Genomic DNA, 15,721 nt, shown 5'->3' with positions numbered 1-15,721 from the left:
TTGTTGCTTGAACAGTTTGATTTTTAAAACATTCAACTGAAATATAACCACCAGCCAAGATGGAAGAAGCAAGTCACAAGGCCACTGTGCTAAATGAAGAGTCAGCAAATGAGGGAAATGGGTTGTCGTGCCTCGATGGGAAGTGGCTGCACTGCCGACCAGGAGCCTGAGAACAATCTCTCAGCCTAGCACAGCTATCAGGTTGCTTTGAAGACAATTTTATAGTATAGAAGTAATATGGCTTTAAAAAGAATGAGATAGTGCCACAGCCATAAAATAGAATTACTGATTTCTCTGCGGTAGGCCTCAGAAGAGTGGTAGATTCCATGCCTTTTGCTCAGCACTGGATCTCACATCATAAACTAGAAACCTCTCCTCCAGAGGACTTCCAATGTTAAGCATTTCAGGAGATGGGGAAGTGGTGATGGAACAGGGTGGAAGAGGAAAGAACACAGTGACCGTAGCTGGCATAATAAAATTATCCCACATGCCTTGGCTTTCATTGCTGATACTGATCCTACTCATCAAAATGTTTGACGTGGTTCTTGAAATGTGTTTTTTAGAAGGCGCCATTCTTGGTGGTGTTTTTAAATGTGCGTGTTTAATGATGCTGTGAGTTAAATGGAGGGGAGCACGGTGTGTGGGAGTAGTGGGGAGGAGAAGGGTGTGTGGTCCCTAATGATGCCAAGTGAAAAACAGAGACACACCTGCTTTGGGATATAATGGGAGTGATAAGAGTAATTTCTTAATGATGGGGTTTTTTGGGGGGTGTGAGAGGAAGAGTAGGTTTAAGAAAAGTAGAGGGGCAAACAGGACTCTCGCTGTGCTGGGTATTGTTCGTTTTAAAGGGGAGTATTTGGTACATCTGGGCTGAACTGATAATAGTTCTTGCATGCTGTCCCCCCGTTTGGTGTTTTGCTTTGCACTGTTTTATCTGCCAAAAAGAAAATAAATTCACAGAATATTTGCAAAGTTGCATGGCCACAGGCTTAAATACATACATATGAAACCTCTGAAAGCAATTTGCTTTGAGCCCTCCTCAGTTCCAGACATCTTTCTCACTCCATCTGCTTTTTCAAGTACACAAGTTCCTTGGGAAAAATCGCTTATTACATCACTGAAAAATGCCACAAAAATAGCTTTTCACTTAAGTTCCCATCCTCAGAGTTAACTCACATGGGGATCGGATAGATTCAAACATTTAATAACTTTTTATTTTCCTTTCTCTTTAAACACAGGATCTCTGGTCATGGAAGCAGGGTCACGTGGTGGATTCTTGGCAGTCAGCAGTCTGTGGAGCTTTTGCAGGTGCAAAGGATTATATGTTATACTGGGAAACACTAAAGAAGAAAGAAAAATGTGCAAATCTATTAAGTATAGCAGAACAACATTCCTTTGTAATTCAAGTTTGTTTAGAAGAAAACGGATCCAGTTGTTGTTTGGAAATAGGAAAGTCAGCAAAGGAAAGGGGAAAAAAAAGACTCAAACAGGGTGTCTGTTTGAAAGACAACCAATTTGTTTTTGACAAATTTCTGTTATTTAAAAACCAGGGGCCTGTCACTCAGGCTTTGCGATTATTTCAAAGTTGATTTGTAAAACCCTCATCCAGGAGAAACTTTGCTTGGGTGGGGGGTTTGTGCAGCTGTCTGCTCCGAGCGCTTCCCCAGGGCCCGAAGTGATTGCAGCGAGAGGCCGTGATTCACCATTCATGTGACAGCTCTGACAGCCGTGTAGATTAACTGGAGTCAGGAGAGCAGAGGCTTGTGCTGCTCAGCCCGGAGGCAAAAGCCTTCCGTGGCAAAAAGAAAATATGGAGGACGAAACATCTGGGCAATCTCCAGACATTAGAACAAGAATACGGAGTGGCAGAATACAATGCTGCACTATTTATTACCAAACAAGCCAGAAGTTAATTGAATTCTTCAGTAGGCTTGCTTGATTTTAGCCTACTGTAGTTGTTTCAAAAATAAGGGAGGAAAAAAAGAATCAATTAATGACTCATCAGTATAGCTGACAAGTTTGAGGGAGGAGAGACTCAACTGTCTTAATAGAAAAAACAGATTAGTAGTTAAGAGATGGATAGCCAGAGCTTTACCCCAAGGAGCTAAAATACATTTTGAGATTCCAAACAAGTAACAGAATGTGTGGAAAAAATAAGTCCTGTTTAAAGAGAAATTATAGCATTTCTTGAAATAGAGATTACCAAAAGCAAAGCTTGTTCTTTGATGACTTACAAAATCAGAGCCATTACGTTGTATGTAATTTTTTAAAAATACGGCCTGTTAAGGGAACTGAAGTATTAATAGCAGCAGAATTCCAGCAGAGGCTGTGGCTTCGTTTTGCTGGGTGCTATAACTGCATGACTGAGAAAGGGTGCCTGGCTGAAACTGCACACACTTTAGTAGATGGGGCATGTGAGCTGTGAGGGAATGGTTTAATTAGAATTGATTTCATTTTGGGTCAGTGGGGATATTTTAGATGATCTCTTGTGGCCTTGTCCAACTGAATTTTCCATGTTTATGTGATGGGAAGGGATTTTATTTTGCTTAAAATTTGGTCTACTGTTGGATTTTACACTGACTTCATCAAATTATTGCAAAGAAAATCAGAGCAATTGGAGCATATGATTCATTTTTGTTTTGAAAGAAACCAAGCTATCAGGCTAAACATGCTTTAAAATGCAATCTGTAGGTCTGCAGGTGTGATAGAGGATCATTAATTTAGCTCTGTTGATTTCTTTACAGTCAGATTGATACAAATACTGTGTTCAGGCATGTTCAGAGAGCTGGAAAGGTTATCTGATTTACCCAAGGCCTTGAGGAGTAATTTCCTGAAGTCCAATTTGGTACCTCAGCTGGAAATTTAGCCCAGTTCCTCCATTTCCTTCTCTATATTTCTTGATTCTGACCAGCTGTGCTTGGACTCACTACTCTTTGATGGATGTTCAGTAGTATGTGCTTACTTTCCAGCAGAAATGTTGCAGAGGGAGCGTCCAGAGGCGCAGTTGTGCATGGACAATTCCTTCCCCTTTGGCAGACGGTGGGGAGACCCAGCACTTTGTGCTGGAGGAGACAGTGGGTCCTGGAATGGTACCGGGACTTCCAGCTCCATGGTGGTGGGAAATGTTCAGCCCAGCTGTCTTCATAGGCTTTATTCCCCAAGCATAAATCTTTGCAGAACTGGAGTCCTAGTTTGTAGATCATGTTGTAACTGGTGATGATATGTATTTTCTGGGTCATCCTTCCAGCTTCACTTTGTCCAGCCTGGTTTTCCTTCTCTGTTGTTTCCCTATTCTTTCCTTTTCACCAGTAGTATTTTAAACTTCCTTTTTTCATGTGTCCTTTGAGGACCTGCTTCAAAACTCACAAGGTTAAACTGGTTTCGGATGGGAACCTTCCATCTCCATTGCCTCTGCAGACACATAACAGGCAGGCCCTGTATTGATCTAATCCAGTACTGTTTCAGTGAAAATATTTAGCCTTTTTTTCTAAATGGAGGCATTGGAAAAATAATTTCCCACTTTCTGAAGAATGGTTAAAAATTATTAACTGCCTACATACAGCTTCAAATAAGGGAAGAAAACAACAGACAAAATTTTATCCCTTTCTTTTCACTCTAAAACAAAAATTATGAAAACACCACCAGTACCCTGTGAATAAAAGAAAATGGACGTATGCATCTGAGTGATGTAAAATCATCATGTTATAAACCTTAAAAGGAGAAGATTTTTCCAAAAAAAAACAACTTCTAAATGCAGTGATGCTTTGAAATGCCACCGTGGTAGTAGTGGGGTGGTGAAATCACACAGACATGCTCTTCTAAAAATATGTTAGATATCCCGATGGGGCAGGGTAATAAGCACAAACAAACTGTACGAAAAGTCCTATTTGGCTTCTGTTTGTTTCCCTGTGTGCGTTGGTTAGTGCCTAGCTAAGTCATAATCAATTATTTGGCAAAGACAGAACAAAGAGCAACAATCTATTGAATTCCGTCCTCAGCACCTGTGAAATGGCAGCAATTTCAGCCAAAGTGTTGGGAGAGGCCCGACTCCTCTTTGTTGAGTGCACATGTTAGATGTATGTATGCGATCTGTGGGCTTTTTGTAGAAATGTAATAGGCATGAGCATAAATATCAGCAATTTGGAATCCTCTTTGTCTCATCTGTTAATAATTTAATCCCTGTAGGCCTTGTCCAGCTTTATCACCATCTCTGGTGTCTCTTTGGAGCAGTCAGGGAGTGAGAAAAGGTGATATCTGAGCAGCCGATAAGGAGGAACCCAAGGGTAGAGCTACACAAAATTTTAAGCCTGAGCTTGTGTTTGAACCAAACCTTCCCTAAGGATGTCTGAGCTGCTCGGACACCAGCTCAGATTTGGGCACAGGCTTTGGTATGCTGGAGGTAGAAGAGGGAAGCACGTCCCCGTGCTGTGGGCAGGCCAGGCCTGGTGGAGGCCGCACTCTGTGCTCGACTCTTCTCTGGGCTTAGGCTGCCTGGCTGGACCACTGCACCGTACCAGGGCAGGCTGGCCCACGGGTGGATTTCCTGTGTCCTCCATGGACATGGACCGGTGACAAGGAAATCCTGCCGTGGGGTATTAGCTGTTGGGAAAGCAAAGTGCTGCCCTGGAGCAGCGAGACAGCTCCAGCTTGTCAAAGAACCTGAGTGTCCATTTAATGTGATTGAAAATTGCCTCTGTTAAAGATGTCTTCTTTCTCCCTACTGTAAAAAACAAGTGTGGCTTAACATTAATAATTAATTCTCTGTGGTGACAAAGTCACCAAGAATGGAGGTGCAAGCCTAGTGAATAATAAAGCACTAACGAGAGCTTTTTGCACATTAGCAGGGAAGACTTCCCATCACTTTTGTTTTGATCTAATCTGCTTTGACAAGATTACACACTGTGTCTAAAAGCCTCTTTAACTCTATAGCTCTGAATAAATTTTTGAGTAGTTATAAAGATTTCCCTGCAGTGTCTGCTTGGGTTGTGCTTCTAACCCTGAGCTACATGAATCGCTGGAGGAGCAGTGCTTTGTTTCTTGGTATTTCTGCTGAAATCCCAAGAGGTTCTTTCTTGGGTCACTTTGCCATTGGCAGCTGGTGTTTCCACAGTGATAAAGGACCAGAATAAACTTCCTCTTAAAAATTTAACATAATGTCAATAACAGTTCAAATAAGAACTGATTGATTAAAAGAGTTCTGAAAAAGATTGTGAACTTGAAAATCAGTCAGTGTAAGAGGATGCTGTGTGGTTTAGTGTTTGGACCTGTGTGACTCAGTTTTTCAACCTGGATTTGGGATTCAGTCCTGGGTAATATATATATATATATGGAGACTGAAGAACTTGTTTTCCTCCCTTCATAGGATCTTATTTGAGAAGTGTGTCAAAAGAACTCATGAAACATTTTCCTATAGCACTAGCAGCAAATTCTGCGGGTAGTCACCTTACTCTGAGGTTATGTTATTGTTCTCAGGTGAAACATTTCACTCTGTTCTGATGCTTCTCAGTTTTCATTTGCATATGACAGCTAAAAAGGGTAGGAAATGCCAGCAGGAACCTTGGGGAATATCTTTAGTCTTCAAGACTTTTTATTCTTGTTGCCAAGTCAAGGTCAATCATTCTCTGCAGATGTCTGTCACTAACACTTCCATCAAGAGCTGGTCACTGGGAAAGTGTGAGTAGCAGAGGGATTTTCTGTTTAACACCCTGCGCTTGGTAGAGTTGAGCCACTCAGTGACGTGTGTGAATATACCGTGTCCATTGTAATTTCTTGGGAGACAGGTGATGAGTTTTCCACTACTGCGTGAAGTTTTATTTTCCCAATAGAGGAGTTTGTCACTCTGATAGAAGTATTAACAAGCTAAGAGCCTTCTCCCACGTGCAAATCCATCTTTATGCCTCCTTGCTGAGCCCAAGTCACCACCAGATCCTTCTAGGGCAAGGGAGAAAGGAGCTTTCTGCATAAGTGCATTGGTGAGTGAGTCTGTCTGTGTGTGCACAGACTGCCTGACAAGGTGCCTTTTTCTCTTTGTCAGCTCCACAGAGAGGACAGAATGATGAGTGTAAGGCTGGATGTGTCTGGGTCTTTCTTGTCCACCTGATACTTTGATACCTGGTTTTCCTGGTTGCTGACTAGTTGAGCAGATTCCAGCCTTATGGGACAGCTCTTGGAGAATTCAGTGGCAGCAGGAATAGACTAAAGGAGTGACTTAAAGATCTGTTGGCCCTTACTGTGTATTAGACAGTCCAGTGCACAGCCTTCCTATTTTGAATGAGTGGACTCTGGTTGTACAGATTTGTATCTCTTGTATTAATCCGATACAGATTAATATTCTGAAGTTCTAAGTCTCTTTACCTGGTTCCAGTAGGTGGGAGTGAGCAGCACCTCACTAGTGCTGTGGCCTCTTCTTGGATACCTGTGTACTAAAGTTGAAGAGGTCACTCTAAAATTATCTTGGACATTTAGGGTTAAGGCTGAAGCTCATTCATTTTGTCAGACTCGCTGCCTTCAATAAAATGCGGTTCCCAACACATGCTAGCTTTAATCTTTTGTTTTGTCAAGCATAGACAAACTTGCATTTAATTTAGCCGCTATCCTGCCGCTTGTTGTGCTTATGAAGCATTTTATTGTTGCTGTTGTCATTCTAAATTGATTGGTAAATCTGTACCAAATAGTTCCCAGTGATGGAAAAAGAAACATTGAAATGTTAATGATGAAAGAGTCTGAAACATCCAGATGTTAGCCGGGGAAAAAAATGAAAACCAATCAGCTTTGATTAAACCTTTCAGATAAGAATTTGAGAACATTGTATGAGGATACATTGTGTTTGTTCTTATCACTCTATCAGCCAGAATTGAACCTTCTACCAATAAGAAACTGATAGGAACAAATGCTTAAAAAAATTACTGGGATCTGATAAGGGAACTAAGGTAGTGGGACTAAAGTGTTGCTGTCAACTCTGTAGCTGAGTGACGCATTGAGATTTTTTGCTTGATACAGGCCTGATAGCCATGTGGTTCACTGTTTAATTTTATCTTGGTCTGTGGGCAAAGGAAGGGCTTCTACATCCAGACTTGAAAAGCCACTATTTTCCATGGAGATTATTTTTACTGTTCTAAAAATACATTGCTGACATGAGTACCAAAGTTTCTAACCAGATCATTCTCTCAAAGCCTTTGGGTCATTTACTCAAAAACTGGCTCACAATAAAAAGATTTTTGACCTTAAAGAAGGTCCAAGAACAGGATGGAATTTAGTTTAACTTACTCATAGTTTCTGCTTTGGCTTCTTGAGTACAACCCCTTTTTCTGCTTTTTAGTGAGGTATCACTGCTAGAAAGCTTCCGGCAGAGTCAACCAGATGGGCTGAACTTATGTGAGCAGAAGCTGCTCCTAAGCCCGGAGTTTTGGGCTGTTCACTAACTCAGCCTCCCTGCTATTCTTGTTTGAGATCCTGCATCTCCTGCGCTGTCATGGGACATTCCTTAATTAACTGTAAGAAATCAGTGTAGGGTACCAGCTGGTGTGATTCCTTTCTTACATAAAGCAGGGGTTTAGTATGTTGAAGCCAAGGTGGTTGAGAGAGAGAGATGGAGGTAAAAACACAAGCTAGTGGGGAAGCTGGATTTTTTTCATTACTTTACAGATTTTAAAAGAAGTGCTTTTTCCCCTTCCCAAGAAAAGAAAGAGATCAATTTTTCTACATTCCATAAAACTTGGAACAGAAAATAGGTTATTTTTAGCTTATTCCCTGGGTACTGTGTAGGCTTCAGACTTCGGAGTCACTTTGTTCCCTGCTGTAGCAGATACAGGATTTATACAAGCTCCAGAGGAAAAAAACAGGAGGAAGAAGAGAGAGAGATTTCAGAACAAGTGTCTCTCTCTTCTCCCCTTTCTTCTCCCCTTTTCTTTCTTCACTTACTGCTGGGCTGCTCCTGCATTTTAAAAGTTTCATTCACTTTGGCTCTTCCTCATTATGAATTGCTTGAAATATTGTGAACAGAGGAGGGAGAGAAAGATTAGATTTACTTTTAGGATGGGGAAATAAGGCAAAAGGAATAAGATTCTGGGAGTAAAAGCAGCAAAGCTGGTCCCTAGGTAGCACAAGAGGCCAGGCTGTAACCACAGGGTTAAAATAAGGAGACAGACACAAACAGATTTGTGGGTGAGACGTGCAGATGGTTAAGCTGATGATTCCTGTCTTTCAGGAGGAAAACCGCAGCCGAGCTGGCTGCTCCAAGTGCAAGTGGTGAGCTCCAAGGGTGAAGTTTGGGAGTGATTAGGGAGAATAAAGATTCCCATGGGGTGATAATGGCACTCGTGGCACCAGACTTCTGACAACTTCCAAGACCCATGGGCAGTTTTGCATTGTTGTTTTCCAAAATGGAGCTGATCTTGTTTGTTGGAGATGAGCTCCAGCCCAAACACTGGCTTATCGTTTTTCCTTGAAACACAGTCCCAGGTCTGACTGCTGAGGTCCAGATCCAGCCTGTCTGTATCTTGTGGAGAGCTTTGCCCCTGTGGCGTGTGTGTCTCAGATGCAGAGCATCTTTCGTCTCTTTCTAGCATTTGAATGGCTGGAATTAATTGGCAAGGCATAGCACAGTATGATGAGCTTATTCTCCCATCTTTTCAAATGAGCGAGCAGGTTCTTCCTTTCAAACTTGTCTGTAGAGGTTTGAAAACATTATCCTTCCAACTTCATATGTTCATATGTGTATAGAGTTCAAAACAAAAGGACAGTAATCTCAACAGGGATGTTTGGATTTACAATTAACTAGTATAGAGCTGTTTCCTTAAGTCAACACACAGGAATAAAACACTCTGTGTACAGACCTTTGACAAATGTACCTGGACTCTGGCGCGAAGAAACATGCTGTAGGCATTAATAATGGAGCAGTGTTGACCACAGCCATGGGAATTATAGGCAGTGTGGCATTCATATTCACCTAACAATGTCTCACTTGTGTTTGGTATTTTAATTTGCTCAGGTGGATTTGCAGCTGCAGTCACCACACCTCTCGATGTAGCGAAGACAAGAATTATGTTGGCAAAGGTAAGGGTGAAGGAGGCCAGCAGACACACCAGTGAATGGCTTGGGTAGTTCCACAGTTTCTCTATGGGCATTACAGAATTAAAAATCAGAACCCATTAGTAATGATTTCTGCTCTTGTCCTTGAAGGAAAGGTTAGATATGAACAGGTTCCACATGCAGAACTAATGAAATTGTTGTGTTCCTTTCCTTGAATTGCTCTTGTGGTCCTTTCCCAAAAGAGCTGTCTGAGAGGGGCTTAAGTTTGTGCCAGGCTTCCAGAGTCTCCTGCAGTGTCTTTAGGAGAAAATCCTTGCAGAGTCAGACACCCAAAGTTAAACTTCCATCAGGGATTTATTCCTCTGTTGTTCTGATAATTGTTGGGCTTGAGTATGTGTGTGCGTGTGTCTTTTCTGAGGAGGGCTGGCACTGAATTTTCTGTCCTAAAATTTTATGCCATGGAGTTTGTGATGGCTTACATCTGCCAACCAGGGGAGAAGGAAGATTGCTTTATAAAAACAGTAAGTTTAGTAAGTAGTGAAATTGCTAGTAAGTCTAGTGTTCCCGTCATCATCTCGCTGATGCAGAGCAGAGCCCAGCAGCCCCAGAGCTACAAGCCCTCAGCAGGTAGATTCCTAAAGCCTTTTCCTGCCCCAAAAATAGCTGTTGTGTTGGCAAAGGTCAGGCATCCCAGAGGTTCTGTGGATGCTTTTTGTTCTATTGCTCATGTCCCTCAGTATGGGGGCAGTTTTTTTGTTGGTGACATGCACCTCCCCAGCCGAGTCTCACACATCTGTGGTCACCATGTTGCTGTGGTGTGTATCTCGTGCAGCTTCTTCGCCTTTGGATAGTGCTTGCGATAAAACTGTAAGAAATTGATTTCATCTGTGTCTGCTGCTGTCCTGAGCAACCAGGTCAGCGTTGGTAAGGGAATGCTGGTGCGTTGGGATGTTCTCAAACCATTCAAACAGCATCTTTACATTAGTCGTCTCACACTAATGAGATCCGACATGTAATTTAATTGCCTGTAGTCCTACTGCTTGCTCTTTTTTGCACTCGAGGCAATTCTCACATGTAATACACTACTTATGTATTTTTAAGTAAATCTAAAGGCTGCTGTCCTCTTGCAGTGAGCAGCAAAGTTGCTTGTCGATGCTTTGAGTAAATAACTAGACCTCTCTGCCAACAGTTTCCCATCTCTCTCTTTCTGTGGTGCAGGCTGGTTCCAGCAACGCGAGCGGGAATGTTCTGGCCACCCTTGGTGACGTCTGGAGGACACAAGGCCTGTCAGGGTAAGGACATTCTGCAGAAGCGCATCTCGGGTGTTGTGTGTCTGTGTGTATTGGGGGGCAGGACAGGATGGGATAGTCTGCTTGTATTTAAACCCTATCATACAGAAAAGACTTTTAATTGCTCTACACATGCCCAGGGAGCAGCTCTCCGGTAGCTAGGAGCAAGAAGGTTCCTCTGGGGAGGTCTAGTGTCCTTGGTTTAGCACTGGCTGCGAGGAACGTGCAGGGAAGAGCACAGAAACAAACGTTATTGGGGATTTGGGATGGTGCCAGCAGCAGGGATGAGCTGAAGCAGAAGGAAGGGAGCCCTGTGCTCCCTGACTTGTCCTTTGAGCTTCCCATGAGGTCTGGGCTTGAGCACATGCCCACTTGCATTTCTCCAGTGAGGCACTTGTTGCAAAAATGCCATTTTTCTGAGACAGACTTGAGTGCAAGGAGTAGGCCTGGACAGCCGCACACAGCTCTCTGGCTGCTTTCCTTCTGTAACCAGGGTGTGCAAATGTTCTGGCCTTTCTTCTGACCAAATGTAGAAGTTTGGGGTGATGTCAATCCAGTCTCTTAGTTACCTTGATTTACCCATCCTGAGACAGCGAATTGCTCTTCTCACCAGCATTGTGAACAAAAAGTCCTCTGCTAGAGTTTGTAGAACATTTTGAAGTTTTACAGGCTTATAAATGATCACTGATTTTTACAGGCACCTGTTTCATTTACGCTACCTTGCCCTTTTTTAGTGCATGAGTCATACCAGGTATTGGCCACTTGTAGTGAATATATGTCTTAAACAGCTCCTCTGGTTCCTGAGATTGAACCTGCGCTTCCTTTGGTGGGGCTTTTGTCCCACCTGCCCTTGGCCTGGGAGAGAAATGGAGGGTTTTTGGAAGCTTTACATGGGGCTTTTCACTGTAATTTCTCATAGGTTTCTAATCCGTTTGATGTGGCCAATGCTTTCAGGGTGCTGTTCTAACACTTGTAAACTGTTGGCTCGAAGCAGCATGCACATTGCAGATTTGTGGGAGACGATTTTCTCTTAATACCTGATCTCTGCTTGCCCAGCTAATAAAAGCTCAGTCCTCTTTCTACACATGTGGGAAATAATTCAAAACAAATTGCAGGAAGTTCCTGAACACCGATTGCAGGAAGACGTCCCGCTGTGCCCCCCGGCAGTGCTCAGAGATGGGTTGTCTCAGGTTGGCTCTTTGAGATAATTAAGTGACCCATTGGTGGATGAGTTTTGGGTCCTGTGTGGCTTGGTGGACTCTAGGGCACGTTTTGGAAGTGGCTGGGATGCTGCTGGTGGCAGTTGAGCTCTGAAGGATGTGAAGAGACATGGATTTGGCTGGGGAAACCTTGCCCTTTCCCCAGCTAACAGCAGAAAATAAATATGTATATTTGTGTTCTTTTCAGGGTGTTTCAGCAATGCCCTTTTCTAAACAACCCAAAATTAAACTGCCTAAAGATAGTACCCGTGGACTAGGACCAAAGGGAACACAATTCAATTGAAATCAAAACAATAAGAGATTTGGAGAAAAAGTAACGTGTAAAGGAGGCCAAGCTGCATCAGCTGCAAGGAAAAGGAAGAAAGTCTTGGGAAAAATAAACGCAGAGGCTGCCATGCCTGCTGCCAATTATAAATCTATTAATCAAAACCAATAAAAATGTCAGGCTTTTTTGGCCAGTTGCAACATGAAATGATTTATGGCTCCTCTAATAAATCTCATGCTTGAAGAGGAGGAATTCTAAGGGCAGAAAGATGCATTGCTTATTGCCACCTTATTAAAACCAGAGTGCAGGGCTCAGCTTCCTGGTCTGCACCTAGTAAATCCCTCTGCTTCACGCCAAGAAATTTCACATCCCTTTCTGTCCGGAGAGAGCCAGGCCTGGGGCGGGAGATGGGATGGGGATGGAGTGAGCAGATCCACGCGCCTCTTCACTCTTGCCAGTGCGTCAGATAAGCCATTTGCATGAAAACGTGTTTACTTCTTGTCCAGCTGCTTTTCACACAAGAAGGTGGAGGCTTTTGAAAGCTGTGGATGGAGCTTCACAGTGGCCGGTGAGAAAGGCGAGAGTTATTAGATAAATCCAGTGAGACGGTTTGTCGCAGCTTGTGTGTAGATGGGAACGGAGCTGGTGCTTCGCACCAGGTGTCCTGTTCCTTGACTGAGCATCCTGGTCGGGGTGGACATGGACCACCCTGCTCTCCGGAGCTGCATCTCGCTGAGGTGAGTGGTGACAGCAGCTCCCGTGCCCAGGGCTTGCTGCTTTGTGAAACACAGGCTGCCCGCAGGAGTGAGCTCAGTGCAAAGCTGTAGTCAGATGAAAATGGTATTTTTCTCAGCATGGCCACCTCTTTGGTCTGGAGCGTAGTGCGGAGGTTTTGTGGCTGAGCACACAGCACCTTTTCCAGCACTGGTCCCTCTCTGCTGCCTCCAGGCACCACAGCACCTGTTATAAAGGGTGACTTTAGACAGCGGTCCTGGTTAGTCTCTGTTGAGAAGGAGTTTGCTCTGGGTTGCCAAATTGTTGCCCCAAGACATCACTTTTGCTGCTGGAACTGTGGGATTAGGTGTGTTGATGGGCTGAGAACCCTGAAATGAAGAGCTGCACCCTGCAGGGTGTGCGTATGGCTGGGGAGGGTACACCGTGCGGGTTTAACACCTTCAGCCAGGCCTTGCTCTGGGATTTAAACGTGATTCGCAGATTTGTGGCTCCTGCAGAGCCGTTCCTCACACGGCTTGGGAGAGCGCGATGTGTCTGTACCTGGAAGCCCATGTTTGGTCCTTGCAGTCACTGATGTGCTGTGTGTTTATTGCAGATGTTGGTGATGAGAAGGTGAGGTGAAGCCCCCAGCCCTTGGTGCTGGGTCTGACCAGTAACTGGGAGAATTGCTTAAGCAAAAGGGAAAACACAGCCATGGAGAGAGGAGTGGCAGGGTGCCAGGTGGAATCTGTGCTGACAGACAGCAAATACAAATAGGCAGCAGACCTGTGCCCGCCAGAGGGGTTTCTGATGGAGCCAGCAGAAAATAAACAATTAATCTCATCTGCTGATGAGGGCAGGTGTGGCCCAGCAGGGACCGGTTTGCGTCAGGCCTGCAGCAGAGCTCGGCTCTGGATTCAGGACAGCCCTGGAGCTGTGCAGCTCTCCCTGCCTGCAGAAGGGAGCCCAGGGGGACGCGTGGGTCAGAGAGACCACGGTCGGCAGGTGGGAAAGGGAAACTGGGGGCAGCAGGGCCAGGATTCTTGGAAGTGATGGTTAGTAATAGAGGTTGCCAGGGGTGCAGCTTCTGCGTAACTCAGTTATCTGCCCGTTTGTGTAATAGCTGTGTCTCGAGTGGGCTGTTCTATAACTGAGCGTCTGCCACTGCTCCTGTAATGAGGTAAGGGCTGCCTAATTCAGTGGGAGAAGGATGGTGTGTGTTTCGAGAGCGATGCTGCACCGCAGGATTTACCCTATCAGCGCTCTGTCCATACATGCCTTGTACAAATTACTCTGTTTTAAAGCTGTCATTATGGTAATAGACCCAATTGCTGTCTAGTAAAGCCATAAAATGTTTCCATCTGCCTGTGTGCTCCAGGCTCCTTAGCAAAGCTCGTTACAACAAAAACCAGCGTTACTGCAGCCAGAGGTTTCCCCGGTGCAGCGTGAGTAGCCGAGCGCGGGCAAGGAGGGGAAAGCTTCTGAGCAGCCCTGGGATTGTGGGCATCTCCTGCACAGCCCTGTCTCGCCAGGAATTAATTACACCTTGTCCCACTGTGGACACGCTCCTACAAGGGTCCATGCCGTGTTTGGATGAAGCCGATGACAGTGTCCCCACGGAGTGCAAGCCAAACGTGCTGCGAAGGGCTCTCGTTGTGCGATAGATCAGCGGGGGGATGTCAAACAGATTCTAGCCTAATGTTTAATCCTGGCTTGCAATGAAGTAAGCCTGTGATCCTCTGGGAGGATACATTGACCTATCCTGAAGTTGTTAAACCAACTGTGAGCTTAGATGTGTTGAGCAATTGGCTTTACACGAGTTTCCTGTTCGCTATTAGGATCAGGCACCTAAAAATCATGGCAGCTGAATGCACAGCCATTCCCGCTCCCTTCCTGCTGGTCCCTGTTGGATATTGTTGGGAACGAGCTGCTGCAGTGAGCAGGGCTGTCTGTAGTGGGGGGCTCCCGGCAGAGAGAGGGGGCCCCTCTGCCGAGGCTGGATGGGCAGCAGAGGATGGGACACATCCCATCTGCCTGCAGCCCTTTGTGGGGATATGTCTGAGCTCCACAGCACGGCTCGCAGCCTCCTGCACCTTTGCTTCTGCACCTGAGGAGCGTGGAGAGGCGTTAAAAACCACCCGGCTTGGGAGTGCTCTGTTAGGGAAGCCCAGACAGGTTCCTTCAGTGAGCAGTGGGGTGGGATTAAAGAGACCAGCAAGAGAGGATTTTTCCTGTCTTTGTTTTCCGAAGCTCCGGCAGCCAGCCGTGCAGCATCTGCTCGCTGCTCACCCTCTGAAAGTGCCTTTCCTTTGCCTTTCAGCTTGTTCGCAGGTGTTGTCCCACGGATGGCAGCCATCAGCCTGGGGGGCTTCATCTTCCTGGGGACATACGAGAAGACCCGGCAGCTGCTGCTCTGACCCAGCCTGGCCGGTCCTGCAGAGCTGGAGAAGCTGCCGAGCTGGAGGAGGAGTCCACCGGCAAACACAGCCTTCCTCTCCTCCTGCCGCCTTCCTCCTGCCGCCTTCCTCCCGCCGCCCCTCGCAGCTGTTCTGCAGGCTGAGAGCCACTTTCACTGTTAAAGAAAAGTAAATCCTCCAATAATCCAATTTCCCAAACATGAAATTTCCCTGCATGGAAAGTGAGTGAGCTCATGGTGAGAGAGTCGTGCCAAAAAAGCAATGTTTGGGGGGTAAACAGCTAATTACGGTGGCTGAGAAAGGCATTAGTTATTAGAACTCCTGCAGGGGAAGTGTTTTGCAAACCTCCGCATCGTGGGCTGAGCGGAGAGGCTGAAATAAAGCGAGTTTTCATAATTCAGTGGCACCTGCCTCATAACACAGGGAGGGGTTTTCTGGTCGGGGAAGGGGCCGATAGAGTTACAGCCCGCTGCCCTCCAACAGCACTGAAACTATTCCAGGTTGGGAGAGCTCTTTGTAAAAGACAATAATCCATTTGTTTCTGATTTGAGCCATATTTGTGAAAGTTTATATTCCTGTTTATACCTACAGGTGCTCAGCAAGCATTCCTGTGTGGTAGCCAGTGCAGCTTTATTAATTAGACTCACGTTTCTCCAGTAAAAGCATGGGCTTGTATTATTTTACAGCTGTGCCTGTGCTTAGACACGCAGCTCTGCCTTCTTTTGCTCTTCCTCCCTCAGTAGCTGAAGGAGCAGGTGGTTGGAAATGCTGCAGGAGGGGAAGGCG

At 45.2% G+C, this 15,721-nt stretch overlaps 1 protein-coding gene across 3 annotated transcripts in view; it reads left to right on the top strand.

Moving 5' to 3' along the window:
• SLC25A26 (solute carrier family 25 member 26) overlaps positions 1-15,086 on the top strand; it is an 81,434-nt gene extending 66,348 nt beyond the window's left edge. For all 3 annotated transcript variants that reach the window (XM_082060384.1, XM_082060383.1, XM_082060382.1), the window contains 4 exons: positions 1,239-1,308; positions 8,990-9,054; positions 10,249-10,322; positions 14,839-15,086. In XM_082060384.1, coding sequence (XP_081916510.1) covers positions 1,239-1,308; positions 8,990-9,054; positions 10,249-10,322; positions 14,839-14,935 — 306 coding nt within the window. In that variant the 3' untranslated portion in view covers positions 14,936-15,086. The remainder of the gene's footprint in view (positions 1-1,238; positions 1,309-8,989; positions 9,055-10,248; positions 10,323-14,838) is intronic.
• Positions 15,087-15,721: the final 635 nt, after the last annotated feature.

This window comes from Streptopelia decaocto (assembly GCF_964273445.1).
Source record: "Streptopelia decaocto genome assembly, chromosome: 8".
NCBI classification, from domain to species: Eukaryota; Metazoa; Chordata; class Aves; order Columbiformes; family Columbidae; genus Streptopelia; species Streptopelia decaocto.
The sequence above is the reverse complement of the archived record's forward strand: the minus strand, read 5'-3'. Positions and strand labels throughout refer to the sequence as shown.